This window comes from Streptopelia decaocto, assembly GCF_964273445.1.
Source record: "Streptopelia decaocto genome assembly, chromosome: 1".
In the NCBI taxonomy this organism is placed as follows: Eukaryota; Metazoa; Chordata; class Aves; order Columbiformes; family Columbidae; genus Streptopelia; species Streptopelia decaocto.
The window spans coordinates 59,377,828-59,402,234 of record NC_138663.1 but is presented as its reverse complement, the minus strand read 5'-3'; the positions used below and the strand labels follow the sequence as shown (position 1 = coordinate 59,402,234).

Below are 24,407 nucleotides of genomic sequence, written 5' to 3'. Positions count from 1 at the left end.
GAACCTTGGATCCTAATCCAAACTGCCTGTAATTTAAAAAGCAGAATATACACCGCAGGTCTCTTGGCTGGCTGCATCAAGGGTGAAGTTTAATGGTGTTTTGCTTAGAGCTAACATTTGGACATTGCCAAACATTTCCTCTATTTTAACAAGCCCCCTGCACCCACAACATACCTAACACCCAGTTTCCCTTATGATGTGCCCCTGTTTTCCAATAAAAACAATCTAAAGCCTTCTGGTTATCAAGGGGACTCAACAAAAAATGAAAACTGACTCCCTTTCTGCCTCTCACCAGCTGATTATTCTGGCTGCTCACAGCGATCTGACTGAAACCATCCACACTTGACAGCAGCGGATGGCCACCAGTCGTTTTTGCCAAAACAACCCCTCAGTTATCCCAACAGGGACATTAACATTGTTAATAAACTGTCCCTCTCCTGGCCAGAGAGGGGAAAGGACCATGAGCATCTGTCCTTGGGCTACCAATGAGCTGAGCGGTGCTTGGGCAGCCAGCCGGCTCTGTCTCACCTGCAGCACGCCCGGCCCACCAACCTCATCCATCTCCAGCAGAGAAACCCCAGTCAGCTGCTGTTCTCCACCCAACATTCCTATAGCTGAAAGCTCTGGGTGTTTTGCAGTGCCAAATGCTTCGTAGTACGGGAGTCTCTGTGGCCACCCACACTACATTCAAACGCACAAACGAGCCAAGAAGCTTTGCATAAACAACTTGGTACAATGTGCTGAGATGCTGCTGTATTTCTGCATGACAAGTTCATTATGGTTTGGCCTCAGCTTATGCTGATGTACATTGAAAAAGGGAGAGAGAGAGAGAGAGAGAGACTCTTCACAGTTACATTAATTTTGTTTTATTTAATAAAAAAAGAGTATCAGATTAAAAATACAAACACTTTGGGTGATTATCCAGCGTTTTCCCCTGTGTGCCTCGTAGAGCTCAAACCAACCAAAGATTGGGAGAAAAAAAAAAATATATACCCCAAAAAATAACACCAGACAATTTTGGCCAGAGCTGTAAAATAATGTTGCACCAATTAAATTACACCAAATATATTATTATACCTTTGAAATGGCTTTCAGACCAATAAATAAAAAAGGACAAATTCAAATAAAAAAGTCAACTTTGTATTACAAAAAAATTAAATAAAAATCACAACACTAATAATAACAATGTGCAGTCAAGTTTGCTGTTGTTTCTTTTTTTTTTGTCTCTTCTAGGAATGATAACATGCCAGTAAACATGTAACATGCCAGTAACATGCCAGTAAATCCCTACATAACATTTCCAGTTTGGCAGCAAGCAGTCACTCACTCATTCACATTAGTACACAAGGAAGCAGGCCTGGGCAAAAGCCTCGGGAGATACGAGCCTCTGGGTTGCCCCTCACTCCTCTGCTATGGGGGGCTGAGTTCCCTTCCCCTCTTCCCAAAACCTCTACAAATCCATTCAAGATGTAGCACCGGATCTGCAGGGAAGGCGTCAATCAACGTTAACCCCACTGACGGGATGCTCTGTCACGTCAATGGGACCATGCTGATGTACACCAGCTGAGGATCTGGCTCTTATGCACCGGGGCACGAGTTAAAAGCCATGGCTGCAAAGCACATCTTTGCCTCAGAAAGGCCATGGGGATTATGTTGAGTTCTTTGAAAATGCACCACAGCAAACTTTTTAACTAAATACACTGCAAAATGGGGTGTAGATTTTGGACAGGCTAAAAAAAAGCACATGCAGGGCCTTTGAGAATCTGGGATGTCTGAATATCCTGAAAAGAGGTACACATCTCTAGAGAAATGACCTGCAATTGCCCTTCCTGAGCAAATGGATAGTGAGCCAAATTTCTCTTGACCACCTGAGAACACGTCTCTCATAGATTTCATGGTATTAATACCATTAACTCCAGGGCCAAATTTGGTCCAGTGTTTCACAATAAGTAAAGGTTCTTCATAGAGGCAGATAAATTTAGGACATTCAAGCTCATTCATCTTTATGCTTCGCAGCCCAGCTGATTTTTAGGAGGAACCTGCAGACTTAAGTACCATGATACACCAAATAAAGAATCTGCAAGTGAAATAGCTCCCTGTCCCAGATGCCAACGATTTACGGGATTATTTCTGATTCCCAGGGAATCACCAGAGGAACCCTATTCTCTTTCCACATGGCCTCCACAATTTTGGACACAGTGGGCCAAATTCTACTTTCAGTTCCAGTTACAGGGTACAAGTGAGAAGAGAGCTTGCCCCGTGCTCCTCTGCTCTGGGCATGTGTGTGGACTTAAGTTTTGCAGCTGTGGATCATTTGACATCATAGGCTGAAACCTGCCAATTCTTCACACCAGTGCACCTCCAAGAAAGCCAGGGGCTATGTGCTCATGGAAATGAGGCTGAAACGGGCCTTAAGATTCCAGTTTGCCCAGGCCTGTCAAACACACAGTGCCTTTCTGACACAGGCTTACATTCAGGTAATCCAGTAGACCCATGTGGTACCTTTATGGGAGTTGAAGCTTTCAGTCTGGATGTTTAGATATAACTGAGAACACAAACGTGTATCCTTCTCATTTTTTTCAAACTGGTGTCATTGTACACGCAGTACCAGCTACACTACGTAGAGAGAGGCCCGCATTTTTATGCTAACTCTGTTATCAAATCTACCATTATCATTTCATTGCTCAATTCTTTCTGCTCCATTACTACCTACCTAGAAACATTTTCATTTGGAGAAAGGCATCTTCCCACTAACTTTCTGACCTCTATCCGTTTCCTACATGCTACAACCTTTGCTTTACCTAACATTCTGGTCATAAACTACCTGTCACCCTCAAATGCTACCAGCTAACAGCGAGGTGGCACCATTTGCTGACAGTGACTGAACTCCAGACTGGAGGGTTAGTTAACCCTTGAGACCCTTTGCTAGGTCCATCTTTGTCTGGGCATTCATCTGGATGGCCCTTTTGAAAGAGTCACAAATGGAACACACGCATTGAAATGCCTTAAAAGGTCATTTTGCTGCTGATAACATCCATTCCTTCCAGTTCCCATTATAGTTTCTGTGACTGTTTTTGCTGGTAGACGTGGTAGTTGGAAACAATTTTAGGGCCTCCTGCTCACTGAAGAGCAACGGCTCTGGGAGGGGCCAGATCTGAATGCCTGCTCCATGACTTGTCCACATACACCTTGTGAGGTTATTCTGGGGTGAGTCTCACATTATCTGTCCCAGAACGTGCTCAGAACTTCTCAAGTCACCCTGGTAGAACGGACCATGGTGACCACCTAGCCCGGCCTCCTGCATAATGCAAGCCAAAGATTTCCAACGTGCAATCACTGTATCCAGATTAATAACTTCAGGGGGAAATAAAGGCTCTGTTTCTAAAAGACATCCAAATTTGTCTAGCAGAATCCAGCTCATCTCTTGATAAAGGTAATCTAATATTAATTACAAAGCTCTCAAAATGTGTGTCACTCACTTCCAGTTTCAATTCTGTCTAGTTTTGACTTCAAGCCATCAAATCTTGATGCTAGATCCTGATGGGCTTTCATCCCATATTCAAAGACCAAAGGTTTTCCTCTGGCCAGGCAGGTAATATTTTGAGGACACAAACTTAGAGAAGTGTGAGATGGCTTTGGGGCTGCTTCACTAGGAGTTCAGCTAAGTAGGTACGGTCAGGTCATTTCAAGCAAAACCTACCATTGTCAGCAAATGAGTGACCTGGCTTACTCCATCATAAAGGTACACAGAAAAACTCCCTTCCCTCCCTTTCCATCTTCCCTCTGCTAGTTGAGCTTGTTGCAGATCTCTAGGGCTTTCTTGTAGACCTGAGTCACATCATCCATGTCTGTGAGAAGGGAAAAACTGCTGTCCCCCAGACGGTTGCGATAACGTTTTAGATACTGTGGCCGTGGGCGGTTCTGAAGTCCTTCGAAGTCTTGGATCTGCAGGAAATTTTCAGCAGAGACACAGCTCCGTATCCTCTGTCTGTTTGGCCTGTTCTCTTGCAAATCCAGCAAATCAAATGAGTCACTGGACAAAATACTGTCATCACTAATCACACTGGAAGGGCGACTGTAACTTCGAGGTAACGCATCCCCAGGCAGGACCACTTCTTCCATGGCCTCCAGCGTCGGTGTGTCAGGGCTAATCAAAGCACACTCAGTGCTGCTGGTAGAATACTTGCTGTTGTGTTTCAAGATGCCCTTACGCCTGCAGGAATGGCTGTAAGACCCATTTCTGGATGGCTCTGTGACCCCTGGAGAAGTGTCACTGTTGACTGTCTCATCATTATTGTCCAAAAGTTCAGAAGATTCGCTTCGCTCTGGAGAGGAGTAATAGCCAGACTCCCTCTGCTGAGTCTTCTTTAAGATTCCTTTTTTTGGCATTAGTGAAGACTGCTTAGTGCCGTATTTGCCTGCTACCTCTACCTCCACAACACTTTTAATGGCTACACCAGTCCTACACAACTCTTGCTCCAGCTTAAAAGCAGAGGGTAGCACTGGGCTGACCACTCCTTCAATGAAACCTGCACTGTGAGATCGATGTTCACTGTTGCTCCTTTTTTTCAGGATGCCTTTGGGTCTCTTGGAGGTGGGTTTGGATGCATTTTCAGCTCCTCCTTCCTGGATGGATTGTGCAATGTCATTTTCCTTTTTCGATTTTTTCAGAGACCTTTGTCTCTCTAGTGTGACTTCAGGACCTTTGGGCTTAGAAAGGCACTTCATTTTGGTATCAGTCTCTGGTTGGAGGCCAGTAGAACGGTGATGCCAATCAATGAACCTTGCCAGCAATGGGGACTCCGAGTCCCTCATGGCGTCACAGTCACAAACACTGCTCTTGTAGCCCCAGTTAACCCACCAGTGGTTGGCAATGTCTTCAATGGTTGCTCGGCGTTCAGGGTTCACCATCAGCATCCATCTGATAAGACCACGAGCATCTATGGATGAAGAATGGAATACAAAATATTTAGAATATGGGCACTCCTACTTTTGTCAGTTTAAAATGGAAGTGTGAAGCCAATCAAATGAGCAAAACTGATGTTGCTTACAACAGGAGAAGTGAATGAGGCAAGGCTTTGGACATCAATGTTGGAAACTGCATTTGAGTACTACTTCTTATCAAAATAATATTATTCACCCTGGGAAATGTACACTGGGTTATCAAAGAAATTAATACTTGTACTGTATTAGTCAGTGAATAGTTCCATATTACTGAAGGAAGTCACCAACCTATCAACTCTAATAATCACTAAACTTGAAGGAAAACAAAGAGGAACTGGGATAATAAGGATGATCTACACATTATTGGTTTTGTATTTATTTTTTCCATAAACAGTGTAGTCTTCTGTATATTTTGAAGGCATATTTTCATAAAGAGCAAGAAGGCATAAAATTGAACAGGATGGCAAAAAATGATAGAAGATAAATATTCATTTAAATTTAATATATACATGGATGTTTAAAGCTGTAAGGAGTCGTTATGATCAATGACTTGGACCTAGCTGATGCTTTTCTGTCAGGTGACTGCTTAATGTGTTCTCCTCTAAGTAGAAGTAAATGCAAACACAGCGGCATTGAGATTTTGTCCTTCCCTCTTGGAGAAGAGACTGCGTTGCTCTGACCATTCATCTTCTCTCTGCTTGTAATATACCACGGTATAGTTAGAGAACTGATCTGTACCAGAATGTCGTACTGGTTTACAGCTTGTCAGAACAATTCCACTTGCAATAGCTAACAGATCTTCCACTGTCATAGATCTAGTTAAAAGACCCTGTTACAGCTTCCCCAAGGCAATAAAATCTATCTGCTATAAAACTTTAATTTCAAAAGAGCTTTTGGTAAATGCTATACCCAGATGGGAATTGATAGCAGATGAAATCAGTAGGGGAATGAGATTTTTTTTTTCTTCATCACTCTGACATCAAAACATTTTGGAAGGGCCTCCATTCTGAATTCCTCTCAGCTCAATATGTTGCCCTTACTCCTTTTTCATACCTGAGGTCTGTGTTGGCTCACGATATTCTCCACTGCTGATCTGCCTGATGAGATTTTTGTGATCAAAGCCATCGAAGGGCATCGTCCCGTAAACCAGAGTGTAAAGCAATACACCAAGGGCCCAGCTGTCAACCTGAAACACAGAGACAATGCATGTGAAGCCCAGGAATGCTGATTTCCACCCTTCTCCATGCCACTAGCACCACAACAGCAGCATCACATCCAGCTCTGTCTACTGATGGGCAAACCAGAATCTAACATCTGACTAAGCACAGGCAAAGCAAATGAGAGTAAATGAAGGCAGCTTGAGAACTTTCAATATGGGAGAGACCCAAGCGAACCCACATGTGCAATAACACTAGCATCAAGACTAACTCTCAAGAACATTATCATCAAAGACAACCCCATACCACCTTCTTACCTCTGGGCCTCTGTAAGGTCGTCCATTAACTATTTCAGGGGAAGCATACAGTGGGCTTCCACAAAAGGTCTGCAGAAATTTGTCTTTGTGATAAAGGTTGGAGAGTCCAAAATCAGCAATCTGCAAACAGAATCGCACAAGGCACCTGTAGTATTGACAATATCTTAATGCAACAGAAAATCCTTTATCAGAAAAGACTTAGCTATATGTGACCCTGCTGTAGGGCAGGGATCTTGATGTAGATAATCTCTCAAGTTTCCTGACCAACCCATTATTCTATGATTTTTCGACTTTTCTCTCTAAAGATTCTCCAGAGAAGGATTCCTAGGTTAAATCCTTCAGATTAGGAACAATGACATTTTGGTTCCATTCATAGACTGGTCACTGACTGACTGCACAACCATCAGCCAGTAATTTTATCCTGGATGTATTGCATATGCTTGCAAACACAATCTCATATTGGGAGGCACTGGGCCTGCTGTCCACTGATTGCTCTTCGTCTTATATTGTTAATATCAAAATTGTTAATACCAAAGGAAAGCAAGCAGAAAGTGCTACTGTTCTTTTCACACACGTGCAAGCTGAAGCCAAGACCTTTAAATCCAACAGGAGGAGCGAGGCAGGAGTGTCACAGAAAACTAAGCGTTACGGAATAAAGTGATTTTTGAAATCATCTGTAACTTAGTTATACCTGAAGGAGGGGGAAAGTGAAGCACTCACTAACTCTTCCAGATTCAGGGACTCAGGCTGAGGAATCAGAGCTGTTAAGCACGCAAGATGTCTATCATGAGATAATAAACACAGGTCTGGTTCCTAACTGGAAACAATGGGCCCAAATCCGTCTTTCCCAACACAAACAAAACTTCCCTTGAGACTGTTGGGAATTTTGCCCATGTAGGAATTGCAGGATCAGGTCCAAATATTTTGTTTACTCAATTCTCTGTTCTTGTTCTTACAAAACAAAGGCTGAGGATAGCAACACTAAATACTCCCACAACCTTTAAATTTCCTTTGTTTCTCTAGGACAAGGCAACACATCTCATTTTTTATCTCATTTAAACCCCAAACGCTTCTATTTCCCAGAGGTACTTTTATTACTACCCACTATCAACATTAGGCATACATAACAGCCATAAAGCACACGCATAAAAAAGATATTACAGCTATAGGAAACAGGAGTTTTCTCTGGGTTTTCTTCAACTTCTTCTTGTCTTTTCTACCAGAAAGAAATTAAATTCCAGGAATTTTCACAAGAGAAAATTCAAGAAAACATAAAGTAAATGGAAAGGGATTTACCAGAAGCATCATTCACTCCTGACTTTGTAGTATGTGTATCATCAGTGCCTCTAATACCCATTTGATTACAATGTCTAGTGAACACCTGGGAGATACAGTCTTTGTCTCTACTATTTAAACTACTACAGCTACACCTAAAAATGTCACAGTTGAGACCAAAATGAACAAGTTGGAGATGCATGGACTGATGTTCTCAATTTTCGTTCTTGACCCCAAAATAGAAATACATATATATATATATTTTTTTTTCACACTTGATCTTAAATAGATATACTGATATATAAATATACTTTTATGTTAGAAATATAAACTTTAAAAAAAATTAATTTTCATGAATTTTTTTAAAGCCATAGAACAAATAGGAGATTTCACACTTCACCGTCTCCTATTTTGAAGTTCTGCTTGTTCAGGTGTTCCACTGACAATTTGGACACATAATATCCTGCTCCAAGAGCAGCTGATTCCTGCTCATCAATGTTAATTCATCTCACCATGTCCATTCATAGTTTGAATTCACTCAGTCCCCCAAACAGCATATTCTCAACCCACAGCAGAAAATTCAGTCCTTAAATAAATGTGGTTTGTAAAATCTTCATTGTATGGCTGGAATGTCATTGAAAACAGCTGGTGTACAATTGCAGTCTGCAAACATATTCTCATGGCTCAGATTGCACTTAATTGCCCTAAATTCCACTTTCTTATCAAGTCACCCTGCCTGGCTTGCAGGAAGTTGGTTTTAAGCCTTATGAAGTGTACCCTGTCAATCAGGGGAAGAATGGGATTATTTCAGTGTTAAAACTTCGTGCTGGTCCTTGAGTTTTATTTTAGTTCAGGATGCAGCTAAGACAAGGGCAAACACTGCACAGTGTGATTCCTTAAGAAAATACATTCCCTTAACACGATGGAATGTATAAAACGCATGTGGATGTGCATGAATATATATATATAGGGATACACATACCATTGTTCACACTAAGAAACTCTCAGACTTGGGCATTCATGTTTTCATTCTGACCATTCAGGAAAAGAGTATTTATGTTACAGTCCACTCCCATACTCACAGACTGATGTTTATCAGCTTTTCCCATTAAAACTGTCATGCCCCCCAAAACAAGATTAATAGAAGCCAACATTACTTCATGTTCTTGGCACTTAAATGGAACTAAGGCATCAAGTCAAAAAAACTTCCTAAATTGGGAGGAGTGGGGAAGTGGACTTTTATTCCCCTCACTTCAGGAGGTGTATGGTTCATATTTACTGTTAGCTATGATAAACCAGACGTAATTTATTGTTTAAGCGTGGACTATAAATTCCATGATGTTCGCACTCATGGAAATAGTCAGTTTTATCCCACTTAAAAATCTATCTTTTTGTACTGTAGATAGAGAAATAATTAGGTCTCTTAAAGCAAATGAAACGTCTGTGCAGTGGGTGAGACTTCCAGCAAGGTAAATCCCCATTACATACACTTAGTCTGTACATATGAAACCCTCATGGGTTTTTAGTGGTTAGTCTGACTGGTGTCCCCTTACTGGCCCAAGAGAAAGTGCAGTTAGTAGGATTATGTTACTATTATACTTGCATTTTTCTCTCCTTCTATCACTTTGGAGTTGATCATACAGCTTACGTCAGCCTCTGCTAGACATCTCTTTTAGGTGCAATTCCCAGCCCAGGAGCCACCACAGCCCTACTGTGAACAAGGAGGTCCCTTCCATTGTGCCAGGCTGCATGATAAAAGCATCCCTGGGGGCAGGTTGTGCCATGGGGCACAGACATGACATTTGGATAGACCAGCAAAAGGCACTAATTGTCTGGCTGCCAAACCGGGCAGTAGTTTCTATCAACCCCTCTGCATGCACTTTTGGGGATATAAGGAACTGTGGAGAGCTGTAGTGCTTGAGGACCTGTGGTCCTCATCAGGCCAACCTGCAGGAGCTAAGGAGAATGAAGCCACCTACAGCCTCACCCCACTGCTAGTTCTTCTAGTAAATTCATACCTATAATGAACCAACAACTAGCATCCTCAGTCTTTTTAAAACTAATGAAGAAGGCTTTTTTGAAGACCACCAAAAGCAGATGCCTAAAGCCATCATGAATCTTTTCCCACAACCTTTTCTAACTCACCAACCCAGGGCAGCTCTTTCGGTGCTCTGAGGTTGCCTCAGCCCTGTTGCCTGTCTGACCCCGTCCACCCCCAGCTGTGTCAGGATTACGAACAACGATACCCTGTCGATGGGATGAAGATGCCAGCAAGAGGCTGCTCTGCCGCTGTGCAGCAGAGGAGCAGCTGTACCCACCCCCGGGAACCTGGGGCGAGCAAAGGCGGCAGCTCCGAGTTACCCAGAGCTGCAGGGTGGAAGGCAGCAAGTGGGGGCAGCTGAAAGGAGAACGGGCTAAATTTGAATGTGAACTTTGCTGTTAGCAGCTGCCACATGAATGTGACTAAGGAGAGTCTTGTACGAGCTGCAGAAACCCTAAGTTCATCACTGCATTATTTCCTTAAAGGACATGGCACTGTGAAGAAGAAAGCAAATACCATTTTTCTGTGCTGGGAGGCTGCAGTGCCCTGGTGAGGTTTAGCTCTAGGACTCTGCCCCACTGCTGACATCCACACACTTGCACCCCCAAGGAGAGACACCCACACTCGGGGTTTCTGCTCCATAGCTGGGTGCCTATCTGGGGAGCAAGGCAAGGTTCTGTGTGATTAACTGGCTGGATGAACTCCTTGCACCCTGTAGAACTATGTGCATGTTCAGTCTCACAAGCGTTTTAAACTTATTTTCTTCACTTGTGTTTGCTGCATTTAGGGGTTTTAAGTAATAGTTTGCAGAAGATATTATTGCATAGACTAAGTCCATGAACAACATAATTATATACCATAGATCAGAGTACCTTCTTCTGCTCATCACCCTCCACCCTGTGGACCTGCAGAACTCTTCACAACACCTATTTTTTTGCCAGCTTTCAGACACTGGTGTTTCCTAGTTGCTGTACGCCAACACATCACTCTGTTTTCAGAGATTTGTACTCACTATCATAACTCTTGAAAAAAAAGCTGATTATGTCTCCATACACTGCTTCATGACCTTTGTTTAACTCACTAACATTTAAGAATGGTTTCCAAGTTAGTGTAGTATCACGTAAAATGGCTTGGGGCCCTTTTAGGTCAGATATTAATTTCTAGTGGATTATTTGTCCTCTTTATTTCCTGTTCTAGAAGTATTGCTTAAGTTGCTGTACATGTACTTTTAAAATATCTCATTTTTTCTTCACATTACTATGACATGTTTGTATATAATGTATAGATCAATCGCTTCTTCGGAAACATCTATTTAATTGCACACTGCACCCAAGAAGAAAGGGATTCCTTTCATTTTCTCATTCTTAAAATCAAACTGCCAATTTTGCAAGCGCTTTGTAATCCACTGAATGAAATATAAATACTGGGAGAGTACAGATAAGACTGTCACTCCATTTCCAGAAAGTGCCTTCCGCTGAGTATTTGAAGCCATCAGTCAATACCAAGCCCCAAAATGCATATTTCTCTTTTTCCGCCTGAATAAACCGTATATAAATACTCTAAGAATGAGGACCTGATAAATTTACTCCTAATAAACAATTTACAGCTCCATATGTGTTTCCTTGCCAACGGTTACTGTTTAGTGAAACAAAGAAAAAGTGGGAAAATTCTGTGCAAGTAACACAGAAACTACAGTAACATATTCAGAGCTTCGGCATCAGGGAAATAGTGGCAGCGTGCTTACCATCAAGCATTCAAAGCTGATTTTAGGCACAAGCTGTAAAAAAAAAGAGAGCAGGGAGAAAAAGGAAAACAATACGAAAAGTCATCTCTTCAAGTAATCAAACACTATTGATAGTAAGATGTATGAAATTTCAGCTGCTTCCCAAACTCCGTGTATTTTTCAGTTTCATTGTCGCCCTTTGCAGAAATAGTCACCAGGGGACAAGAAGGGAGTTTTGCAGGCACCTGCCCACGCTGAGGCCGCTTTGCCCGCCCAGAGCCGTGCCCTGGATGGAAATACGCAAAATACCTACATGGCAGCTTCAGCACAGCTCAGTGCGGGAAAGGGAAGCCTCCGAGAAAAAGCCGTCAAAATGCCTGGAAGGGAGGTGGGGAGTTGCAGCTACCCGGATTTCTCCCACGGCAGCGCCCTTCGCTATGGCAGCTGAAATGCATCTGTGGTTCTGAAGCCCCTGGGTCATCTCCGCGGTCTGGAGGTGAACACACCGCTACTCATCCCTGCCCCATCCTCCCACTCTCCCCGCAGGACCACTAGCCTCCCATAAAGAAGAGAGGGGAGGGAGCAGAGCCTTCCAACAGCGCTCAGCTCCCCCGAGGTTTGGGGAACTGATGGGTTTTGCATATGAGGACCACAGCGTGGAGATCCAAGCCCGCCGCAGCTAGCAAATTCCCCAAATTCCTCTTTTCTCTCAAGAATTCTCTGATTAGCTGGGAAGATAGTTTGGCGTGTAATGCGGAAAGAAAGGTCATCCTGCCTGCGGAAGCCGGTTTCGTATACAATGTCCTAGAAAGGCGACGTTTTGTTTTCAGCGCTGCTGAGAACGGCTCAAGCTGCTGCAGCCAGTGTCCTTGCAGGAACAGGAGTGGGGAGGTTTGCTCCAACACTGGATGTTAACAGCAAAACGTCCAAGTATTGCATTGGATGGGCCTTCTGTAAAAGCCTATTTTTAGAAACCACATATTTATGTGCCTTTAATCCGCTCGTTGATCCAAGTTAGCTTCTGTCATCAGCGTTACACAGATGGCAGCTACCATATGTTACTTTCCATTTCCATTGCACATCAGCTTAAAATGAAGACAATCTCTACAGTGTGAAGCACAGAAGGCAGCGCGTGTAGCCCCGTGGCTTTCAGCGGAGACAAAATGAAGATCCAGGCTATTTAGATATCTGGCTATACAGGGAGCTCCCCGATTACTTTGTTAATTAAGCAAGGATGCCCAAGCATCAGCAGAAACTCTTCGGCGTCCCTCCCTCCGTTTATTTGCCCATAGGTGAGTGCCCCCAGCCACCCGCACATCCAGCTACCCAGGGACGAACAAAGTTGAAAGCAAAACATGTTCAGTCACCTGGAAACTACACTCATCTCTGCATTATTTATCTTTGTGCTACAGCTCTTAGGAAAAAGAAAAAAAAAAAAAAGAAGAAGGGAAAAAAGGTCATTCCCATGCTTTCACTGGGGAGAAATGACATGGAAATGACATCACTGACATCATTATCCAAAGTATACGATTGTGTCTGGAGTTCCAAGGCCATTTCCTAATGAAGCACATGTGCTTTACTAGGTTTATTTTGAAACTCTATTTGCTTATTTTCAAGCCATGATCAAAAGGATATTCGGTGTGTTCTTTAGGAGGCACTTGAACCCTGCAGACCAGGAGAGTTTTTTCCTAGCCCCAGCAGCAGCCAGCAATAATATGATTCCTACAATAAACCCGACTGCATGAAATGCTCTGCTGTTTTCTATCAGTACATAGATACTGCTTTGGGAATCATGGCCCTTGGGTGACAGGACAGGACCTTCTTCCCCAAATTATGTAAAGCTTCATTTCGTGTGTATGACTCGTCACCAGTGGTGCTCTTTCCCCAACCTCCAAACCCCTGAGCCTCTTGCCAGATGCTGTTGCTTAGTAGCTGTTGCCATAACACTGTCTCCTCTAATACCTTGGATAAAAATGTTACAAAACATGCAAATCCATTCTGCAAAGCTGAGAAAAAGAATCCTACCTTAATATTAAAATTGTCATCAAGAAGGATGTTTTCCAGTTTTAGGTCCCTGTGGACAACACCGTTCTGAAACAAGGAAGAAAAAATACAGGGGGGGAGAACATAAGAAAATATTGGCAAAATTAAAGGTGAGCTGGCAGGGTGGTCTTTTCATCTACATTTCAGAGCTGATTTCACTGTCATAACACTCACGGCCCAGTGACTGGTGACAGGCGCTGTATTAGTCATTTGGTGTGTGGTTAAAGGAAGAATGACTGGAATTTGTCCTCCCACAAAGCCTCAATAACAGCAGGGGGGTGGGGGGGCAGAGGGCTGAGGGGTGTCTTTTCGGAACTTAATTCCAGCCCAGATCCTGCCCCCACTGCGTGAAAGCAATATATTCTTCCCAGGCATCAGAAAACAATATCTGTCAATGACATTAGTCCTTACAAAAGTCCTTGTTCCTCCAGCGTGCAGCCACGTGGATCAGAGGAGTTATAATCCTAAAGGATTGTAAATGCTAGGGATAGAAGTGAACAAGCTGAGTTTAGGTCAGAGTCTTCTTTAAAGAAATTTGGGAAAAACTAACGGCACAGGGAAGGCTGCTGCAGCTTTTCAGTGCTGTGCTGTGAAGACTTTGAAAACTGCCCTTGTTCATCAGAATTCAAGTGGAGATTAAACTGTTTAAGAATTCAAATTAAAAAAATGTGTTAGATGCTCATTGCCTTTAGCCTCATGCAAGTTTGGGCTCTATGCAGTTGGTTCATAAACAAGGACAAAAGGTCCATTATGACACTCAGTCAGCTACCTGGGGTTTAATTCCTTAAATTGTCTCTCTAGCGGGTACCATGATGGATAAAGTCATTAGCAAAGGGTATCTTTCTGATGCTCCTGCTACATCTGGAAAAGTTACTTTTGCCTGTCCAGTATGCTAAAGCTCAAATGTGACCACTTGTACCTTTCTTTTCATCTACTATTCTAGGTTGTTCACTTGCATATTCAAATTTCAAACTATAATTCATTTGAATGTATTAATGTTAATGTTGTAGTACTATGGAATGCCTTTTCTCATTTATGTTGTTAATTGTTTTGGTTTTAAGGCCAGGAGAATTATTTCCAAGGCAAAAATGCAATGTAGGGCTAATGTAAGGGAGTGGCTGGTATCTGCCATAACATATGAAAATATTCTTAGTCTTTAAAAACAGGCAGTGAACTACTGTAGCACGTTTAATGAAGATCTCCTGTTGTACTGATATCATCACATGCTGTCATACTTAATAATGACCGCTGTTGCCTCAGACATATTTTGAAATATACAGTCACTACTCAGCCTCCTAATAGCATTTTTTAATATCAAATCCTTTGCTCACCTTGTGGCAGTAATGTACGGCAGAGACTATTTGTCGAAAGAAGTGTCTCGTCTCTCTTTCGCTCAATCGCCGCCTCTCGCTGATGTAATCATACAACTCTCCTTTACTTGCGTACTCCATGATGATCACAATCTTATCTTTATTTTCAAACACTGCACAGGATAAAAGAAAAAAAAACACACACACAATTTGATTCAATACATTTGAAAATTGAGACTTTAAAGGGTGAAGAAGACCTAAGATGACTGAACACATCCTATGTCATCACTGCAGCCCAGAGAGATTAGTACCAACCCCACTGCAAAAGGCAAGCTCCAAAAATAAGTTTTTCCAGAGTGACATTACATCTCAGACAAAGAGAATGAAGTTGACACTACCTTCACTTTCATATGGCTACATGAAAAAAGGTCTTTGCATCTATAATATCGGGTCATAGGGAGGCAAAGTCAACTTGATCCTAATGAGGCGAGGTGGAAACCTGTGCCAGTGACATCTGAATACTAACCTCGTCTCCAACAAACACCGCCTCTTACCAGTGGTCCTCTTGAGGCCAGAGGACAGAAGGAATCAGGAGCTATCACATCATCCAGAAAAGGTTAATAGAAGGCATAATAAAACCTGTCTTCAATGACTGGTTGAATACAGAATTGCCATTTTGCTTAGAATGACTTGGTTGGCTTTCACCTACCATCAAAATCCAACCAGTCAGCTGATGAGTACATCCTCTTCCAGCCCAACTCTGTACAGCAGCATGGTGGGCATGGACACCTTGGCTAGCAGGGGCTGCAATGTCTCCGGAGCTGTACAGCTCTTGTCAGTATGGTTCTGCGCCCAACCCATCCTTGAGCTTACTTATCTCCTGCCTTAACTGCGTGTCCCATTGCATGCTGTAGATCTGTCCTTTGTCACTTGCGCAGAGCCGGCAGTGATGCGCAACTCCCACGTCAGCCATGAGAGGAACATCCATCTAATACACATCACAAGTTGACTGTTCTTTGGGGCTGAAGGTACACTGTGCCACATGCTGTCAAGGACTTCACTGGGAGTTGCAGATAACTAAACACTTAATCTAGTAAAGCAGGCTGTGAGTAGTCTCGAATTGCCACCATGCTCTGGCTGCTAAATAGTTTTTCCCTTCTGACACTGAAAATCCACTGCAACCCACTGGAAACTGACTGCACCTGCCATAAATAACCACTGCTCATATTAAAACATGATGATTTTCCTTCTCTTTTTATCTGTGACAGCAGCCTGCTGAGGCCAGGTCACGCTGGCAGCAAAGCATCTGCAAATTAATGAGGTTACAGGGGTTATTACAAACGGATGCTAGCTTTGACCAGCCCTACTGGAATGATGCCTTCCTATATCTCTTTAGCAAAGCTCAGCCAGTAGTCCTTAGTGATTTGGGTTTTGAAAAAAAAAAACCAACCAAAACACAGCTTCAGTTTTTGCAGTGAAATGCGAAGCTGCCTCTCTCAACAAGCAGATATTTGCTGCTTTTAGGCTTTGCCTCATGTCCTCTCACACCTTGTCACTCAACTCCGCAAGCCAAAGCCTCTGCAGTTCCCTCTAACACCCCTGAACACCAGCCAAACAGCTCTGATAAAAGGGAGAGTGAACAGCCAGATAAAATTGGCCGCTTACTTGTCTGCTGGCCTCACCGTACCCCGAAGCAGAGGCTCCTGCCAGTGATTACATCCTATGTGCATCCTCATTAGCAATAAACTTCGGAAACTGGAAGAGCCGTCTCTGGATGGATTATACGTACAGTATCCTCTCCAAGAATGACAGACTGATATTGTCTGGGAAAAACTGAACATGCCTTGTGTTGTATAGGGAAGTGCTGTTATGTGTTACCAGTAAAGCAGTAATGCACACATGCATTCCTCTTGGAAAGGGTTGTTAGATAAAGGGTTGTTTAGGAAGGCAAAAAAAAAGAGTTTCAGTAAGCCCAGAGAAATCACTAAAAATGCTTTTATTTGCAAGATATGATTAAAAGAAATAATATCCCCCCCAACAAACAAAAAAAAAAACCCAAAGGAAACAAAACAAAACAGCAATAACAAAAATACACACACACACAGAGTTCAAGCAAACAAAAAAAAAAAAGCTGATTCAATGAGTCAGGGGGCAACGGGTGATGGTTTTAAACTAAAAGAGGGGAGATTCAGGCTAGACATGAGGAGGAAGTTTTTTACACTGAGGGTGGTGAAACACTGGCCCAGGTTGCCCGGAGGGGTGGTAGATGCCCCATCCCTGGAGACATTCAAGACCAGGCTGGACGGGGCTCTGAGCAACCTGATCTAGTTGAAGATGTCCCTGCTCACTGCAGAGGGTTGGACTATGTGACCTTTGAAGGTGCCTTCCAACCAAACTATTCTGTGATTCTATGATATGCTTATACAAGTGAAGTCACTACATGGCACCACTGATCTCAGGGGACTCTGACAGGAGATCACACCCCAAGCAGCAGCAGCCGCCAAGGACCAGCCTGAGCTCAGGGGGACATTCACCCCACCAGAGGGGCACAGGTGAGGTGAAAGGGCCCTCGGCTCTTCGTGTCCCGCTCTTCCGACTGCTGATGCCCCACCAGCTGTTCAGTGCTGCTGAGGCCAATAACAGCACTAACAGCCCTGCTACCATGGAACATTGTTCCAAAACATGTCTTCATTAAAGTTTTGCCTTCATCACTCAGTCATGAGAGCTTTCTCAAATCATCCTTGATGTTCTTCAGTTTTAAATTACATCATCCAATTTCTCTGGACTAAAATTTGCCATGTTAATACCAGTCCTAATCCAGACATATTTTCCTACATTTCTTCAGAAATGAGGCAGAAAGCACTTGGTTTGGAGGAATGTGCATTTAAATGTACTCTGCATTTCAAATTTTCTCTTATGCCCACTAGGAAACAGATAGTATCTTAAACTCGAATTTGGGAAAGCATAAATCACTGTTCCAAATTTTCAGTTTTTGTCACAAAACCGCACTAGGATCAATGAGAATAGAAGCATCCCAGTAACTTGTATTCCGGTTGCAGTTTATGAGCACACTCAGGACAAACTGGCACATTCTTTTTTCTCCACAAGGGAGAATTATGAGAAGGACACTACTCTTAGACTTAGATGACATTACAGAAGCGTCCTAAGCATCATCATAGCTGAACAGTTACAGAACTGAACAGCAATTTATCTCTCCACCAAGGAACAGAAGTGAATGGACAATCTTTTTGGTTTTTTTTCCAGGAAGGTGGGAGGTATTTTTTTACAACTGCATCATTTCGGTTCAGAACATCTCCATCCTATCAGCTGAATCTCGTGAGAGGGCACGCAGCTACTCTCATGCAGAGAGGGAACTGAACAGCGAACAAAAACTGTCTTTAGTGGGAGCTGCCACTGAAGGAGTAGGGAGTAGAAAGGCAGTAAGATTTATATCTATACACACACACAATATTAAGGAGGAATTTAGTGGTCAAAACAATCAGGCACATGACAAGGTGACATTCTGGCACGTCTCAGACCATCAGCCTTGTACAAAACAGATTTTCACAGCAGCAGCTAGGATGCCAGGCAGGCTTCATACAGACACTTCTGAATTTCCCTTCCGAGCACGGTACGTAGTTTTATAAACATACGCTCCAAGAAAGCACTGTGGCCAGTGGCTGGGGGAAGAGAGAAGGGCATTAATTAAAGGCTGGATTGACTTACTGCAAATAATAATGAGGTAATAAATATACTGCCCTGTTAACACCTGGGCTGTAACCTGCAGGCTGATGATGGACGGATTGCCTCCATATAGCTTCTGGGACTGCTTGGTTCACTCTTTGTTTTCATTGTAGACGATTTATTACCTGCCATCCTACTGCATATTCATTCCGAAACTCAGTCCCGCCTAGAAGCGTGCCTGAAGCCTGGCAGCAGCTACTGCTGACGGAGAAGCACAGCTTCGGCAGGACGCTGAGCCCCAGGAACCTCCCACAGCTTGCTGCTGGTGGGACAGCCATGTCCTACAAGCCTGCTCCTCAACCCCGACCAAGTTCAAGGGAAGGAAATTTATGTGTAAGAAAGGTGGGGCTGTTCTTGCTTCTTTCAAACTATCGCTACTCTGCAAACAGAGCTGGCCAAATAAGTCAGTATCAACACTCAGGTGGGTGGTAGCAGGAGACATGGCCTGTCAATCGCAAATCAAGAGATGGGGGTTGCTTAGATACGAGGCATGAACTCCACGTGTTAGAGGAGACAGTAGCAAGAGAAACACTGGCTACGAGCTGTGTGTCATTTATTTCTGAGCCACCGTGTTTATTTCCACCACTCTGCGAGCTGAGTTACACTGAGAGAGCTGCAGCAAGGCCTCAGCCACAGTGGTCAAGCAGCACAGGGCAGGGCCTGAAAAATCACAGCACTCCTTTGCAGACAAGGCTGAAGGATGAAGGACTGTCTTCTGATATGGCTACGCTTCCACCTGGCCATGGGAGAGGAGGGAGGGACAGCACTGTGAGACCACATCAGGAGCCAGGGAGCAGGCAGCAGGGAATGGGATGTACCATGAGGTGCAAGGAACAACGTGATTGTATCCCTAGGAGATGAGCGAGAGCAATGTATTCATGCACTAAGACATGGGTCCCAGCAATGTGGAGAAACAGCGTTTTGCAGCGGGCTGTAAGTTGGCTTGGGCTTGTCCTGTCCACCACAAGAGCCCCAGAAGAGGCTGCGAGCAGTGCCCTGCCCAAGCAGCAAAGGGTGCTTAAGTTGCAGTGGTCCAGGAAAGATTTCTTACAGCATTCCTTTAACCCCTTAACTCTAACGTGTCTATTTAAAAAAAAAAGACAGAAAGAAAGTTCTGTACTTCTAGGCTGATAATTGAAACCAAATCTGCTGGCTTCGAAGCTCATTGAAGAATATAAATGTGAAACTGGGAAAGAACTTCACTTCTCACTACCAAAGACATATCTGAGACAAAGTACATTTTGTAACATCAACAATCTGTCTCTTTCACAGGCTGCAATAATTCTTGGATATAATCTCTCCACTTACTTACATTTAGAGGCCGTGAAATTATGAACTCAGCTTCTATCTACGGCTTTCCGTTTTCCAAATAGCACTGACTGCACAGGGACCTCTTGCTGATAGCACTCTTCTTTTGAACCCTACTGCTAAATTCATTCTGTTAGCTACACTGGAGTCACCCGCACTGAAACTCCATCGGACAAATTTGACATTGGATGAACATACTACCCATCTTAAATGCTCCTGAAAATGGACTTCACCCTAAAAGTGTTGAAAGCCCGCATAGGCATGGTTTTGCAAACATCAGTCAGAAAGATTTAATAGTATATTGTGCACCTCTCTATCAGGACAGCTCGCTTTGGACTTATTTGCTATGAAATTTAAAAAGCAAAACAAAGCAGAATGCTTTTGCCCTTTCTCCAAGCTTACAGGATGCTAAAGTCAGAGCAAATCCCGAGGGGGTTGGATTTTTTTTCCCCCCTTAATGGACTACCTCCTTGTGGGCTGATTCCATTTGGTTTACATGTAACCCTGGGGTAAGGATTTTAGTTTGTTAGTTTAAGAGGGGCGGCCAATCTCTTCGCACTGGAACCATTTGAATTCTCCTCATGCCTTTGCTCTCTATCAGAGCAATCTCCTAAATTAGTTCCAGTATGTTGACATTCCTTCCATCTGGTGTCTTTCCATTCAGCGGTATTTTTATTACTCTCCTAACAGCCGCAGACAGAAGTACCTTTCCACTGCTACAAAATGCTCTTTTATTAAAGGTCAGCCAAATCAAAAGAACAAGCGAGTTTGTTTTTAATTTTGGAGATGCAGACTAGAATAACCTTTTCATTCAGAAAAGTCATGTATGACCCAATTGCCTCACTTGTGTAATAAGGCACGAATTATTCTTCAAAAAGACATGTGAGTACTGAAAAGTGATTTTTGCCTTAGAAATTCAGCCCAATGCATCTTCTGTGTTCTTGACTGCCTTGAAAGCTTTACAGCTCCTTGGCGTATTTTTCTTTTTGTTGGGGTTTGTTTGGTTTTTTTTCTTTTATTATTTTGTGACTGTTTAATGTATTAATAGCGCAAATGTGAAAATATCCAAGGTCCAATGTAGAAAACCACTTGTAATCATATGCATACATTTATGCATATGCTTAATTGTAATTGAAGATAGTGAGATATAAAGTATGTGTTTAAAAAGCTAAGCTTGTGGTAAATTGGTTTCCTGAATTATGGCTTTATTTAGGCAAATCGCATTGCTTCTTAAATTAAAGGAATGTACTTAAGAACATGCAATAATCATTTTAAATCAGACAGCATGTTAGAATTTACTCCCCAGTGAGGAGATTAAATCAGAATGAGAACCATTATCCTTGCTGAAGTTGTTTCTCAGAGAATAAAGATATGGAGATTTTAATGGTCTCCTCTTTAAAAAGGAAGGAAAAATGAGAGTCGCTAATTTGGCCACAATAACATGTTACACTAATTGTCTTTTGTTTTGGCAAAGAATACAAGAGCTAATTCCCCCCTTTTTTTTTAATATGATTACAAACTACTGAGGAACTTCAGACAAGCAAACATTTACATTGCAGTGGGAGGACTGTGTAAATGGAAAGACAGAAATAAATGTCATCGTTGTTTGCAATCACTTTGACATCTGAATTGAACTTGCCAGTGATCTCACGCATTTGAGTTCATGTCACGTCTGACAAAGTGTTGTTTAGGTGATCATCCTGAAAGACAGGAAATTCATAAAGGTGGGGTATGGTAAATAAAGAGTTAAGTTTGTTTATACTCCTTTTCATTACTACTGCCAGACTCTGGAAATATGACTTTATGTTCTTGGACATTATCAACTGAAAACAATGGAAATAAAGCACTCGAAGGTCAAAAGCCTACATAATTAGAGGAAACCAATTAGAAATGTGGCTACGTAGTGTCACTGCTGAAGTACTTTGTCTTGGCTAAATGAAAAAAAAATCGTTCCAGGTTTCCATATTTCATCATTATTGTTTAAAGCCCAGTGGCTCTTGCGATGTTTTAAGGGACTTTTGATTTTTTTCAGGTGTTTTGGACACAGAAAGGGTGAAGCCAGTAGGCACCAAAGTTTGTTTTGATTACATCTGAAAACCAGGAGACAGCAGAGGCTGGGGCAGAGGCTGGGACAGATGCCAGGGCTGCCTCCCCACCACCGGCAGCCTGTTCTGCACACACACAAACCCGCCAAGGGGCTGAGGTGCCCCCTCTGTCCCTGCCTGCCCCATCCAGGGGTACAGGCCGCAGATGATGAAGGAGGCACCTACCTGAGCCAGTGCTGCTGAGGGGACACAGATGGTCAGCAATGGCTCATGTCTGCACACCTCACCAGCTGCCACTCAGGCAGATTTTTGGCAAGGTGGCTGCTTTCGCTGTCAACGTGGTGACTTGATTGACACAACTCAAAGAACCTCACACTGGGGACAGGCCTACGTGTGTTTCAAACGCCAAGCGTGCGTTTGCTTTTTGTTGCGTGAAGCCTGGCACCAAATGTGAGGTTGAAGATGTGTTTGGCAGGTAAGAGGAGTACCATGAAATACTGTTCCACCACTCTTAAGACACTGTCAGATCTTCTTCCCTTGGCTCTGCAATTTGAAGGTACAGAAGGGCTGAACCAGCTTCCTGATTAACCAAAGCATGCAACCTAGCTTAAGCCATTGCAGGCTCACAGATACATGACGAAGAATCTCTGTGCTTTTCCTTAAGAGCACCAAAAACACAACCTAAAAAAAAAAAGATAAAAAAATAAAACAAAAGAAGTCCCTCTCACGTGGTGGGAAATGCACCTTTTGTGCCTCGTTGCTGTGAAGGGTCCAGCACTGTTCTAAACATCCTGGCCCAAATCCAGCAAAGCATTTCAGCACATCCTTTCCTTCGGTTACTTGTTCATAATAATGCCATCATATTCCATGGGCACCAAATTCTGATCCTAATGTTTATTCATTCTTCAGGAAATATCTCCGTTAAACTCCTTCTGCAAACACATTAGCTAATAATGTGTTTATTTTTAAGTGCATTTTGCAAATGGGCAGACATTTCTGTAGGGTTATGCTGACCAAGGGCAACTCTTCCAGCACAAAAACACTCACGTAGGCACTGTATTTCACATGACAAAGACTCAAGAGCTCACTCCTGAATGTAACAAGTGTAACTTCAGTCCCATGGTTGGTCCAACACATGTTTAAATGTTTGCAGAATCAGGCCTGATGCTCCTTCCCTGGTTTAACTTTTATAAAGTATTGCCAGATGGGACAGATTTTGCACTCAGGCTACCCCTGGAAAAACATCTTAGCTCTCAAAGGTTTTATTATCAAATCCTGAAGTTTTCAAGGCAAAAAAGAAAGAGGGCAGAGGAAGGTGGGGTGGGGGGGGAGACAGACAGATGAATGGACAGAGGCATTATTCTATAAATTAAAATTTATGTGCTGAAATCAGAACACTGCCAGCAAAGCCAGCTTCATTTATCCAGTCCCTTTCAAGGAGTTTAAAGTCACTTGAAAGAGCAATTCCCTCGCAGCCACGCTCCACAGACTGCCAATTACAGCCCTGCTGAGAGGATGGAATTTCTCTGGAGTCACAACTGTATGTCTGCCCTCGCAGTAACGGGCAAGGTATGCGCCTTTTGATTAGGTTACAAAAAATATCTCTAAACTGGAAAGCTTTGTTTCCACACATCTGATTCTGCTTGATATCAAAAAAGAAAAGGAAAAAAAAAAAAAAGGAAAAGAAGAAAAATATAACCTTGTGTTTACATCAAGTTGACAAATTCAGAGGTTAATTGCTTTTAAGCAGGCAGGTCAAAAGGATACCTAAACAATGATCCTACTTAAGGAAAACACATGTTTGTAAACGCAATACAAAGAGCTTTCAAAGATATCACAGGGAGATACAGCATTGTCCATGCTAGGTAGACCTGTGCAACCTGGTACCTACAGAAAGTGCTGTCACACATGCAATGTCAGTCTGAAAACCTACAGTAAAAACTAGTCAGAGAAGAGAAAAATATCTGTGGGGTGGCTTCAGCTTGAAAGTTAAGCATCTGATCTAGGTTAGTCAGCTAGACTTCATCTACAGCCAACAGGAGCCTCCAGTATGTAATTTATCCCATCTATCTGAAAAAAATATCTCCCAGGAGGAAACAAACCACCCTGTGCAGATGCTGATCTCTCTAGAGTGGACAGGGAAACTAGACTTCTAGTGCACACCAACTGTCTAAATGTCGGATGGCTTAAATTTGGTGAAATTAAGCCCATCCCTGAGGACTAACTTCAACATTTAATGTCAGAGGATATCAATATTATCACTCTTTATTCGCCACTCAAGAGGAACAGCCATGTGTTTAAAATCTGACTTCAAGAGGATACAAATACTTCAGTCCTAGATGTAGACCCTTAACTTCCCTACAAGTACTCTTCAGCTTGAAATGAAGTACACGCTTAAGGATCCCTGAGCTCACATCCTGACCTCTGGGCAGTACGTAACTGCTCTTCTGGATTCAGCTGCACAACCACAGGTCTTCCCACTGTGACAATATCTATGTTA

The 24,407-nt window shown here is 42.9% G+C and overlaps 1 protein-coding gene across 1 annotated transcript in view; it reads right to left on the bottom strand.

Moving 5' to 3' along the window:
- Positions 1-843: 843 nt before the first annotated feature.
- The window catches only part of NUAK1 (NUAK family kinase 1), a 50,492-nt gene continuing 26,928 nt past the window's right edge, over positions 844-24,407 (bottom strand). Inside the window, exons 3-7 of the mRNA XM_082055758.1 lie at positions 14,832-14,983; positions 13,483-13,548; positions 6,419-6,538; positions 5,998-6,130; positions 844-4,940 (exon numbers count right to left, since the gene is read on the bottom strand). Coding sequence (XP_081911884.1) covers positions 3,787-4,940; positions 5,998-6,130; positions 6,419-6,538; positions 13,483-13,548; positions 14,832-14,983 — 1,625 coding nt within the window. The 3' untranslated portion in view covers positions 844-3,786. The remainder of the gene's footprint in view (positions 4,941-5,997; positions 6,131-6,418; positions 6,539-13,482; positions 13,549-14,831; positions 14,984-24,407) is intronic.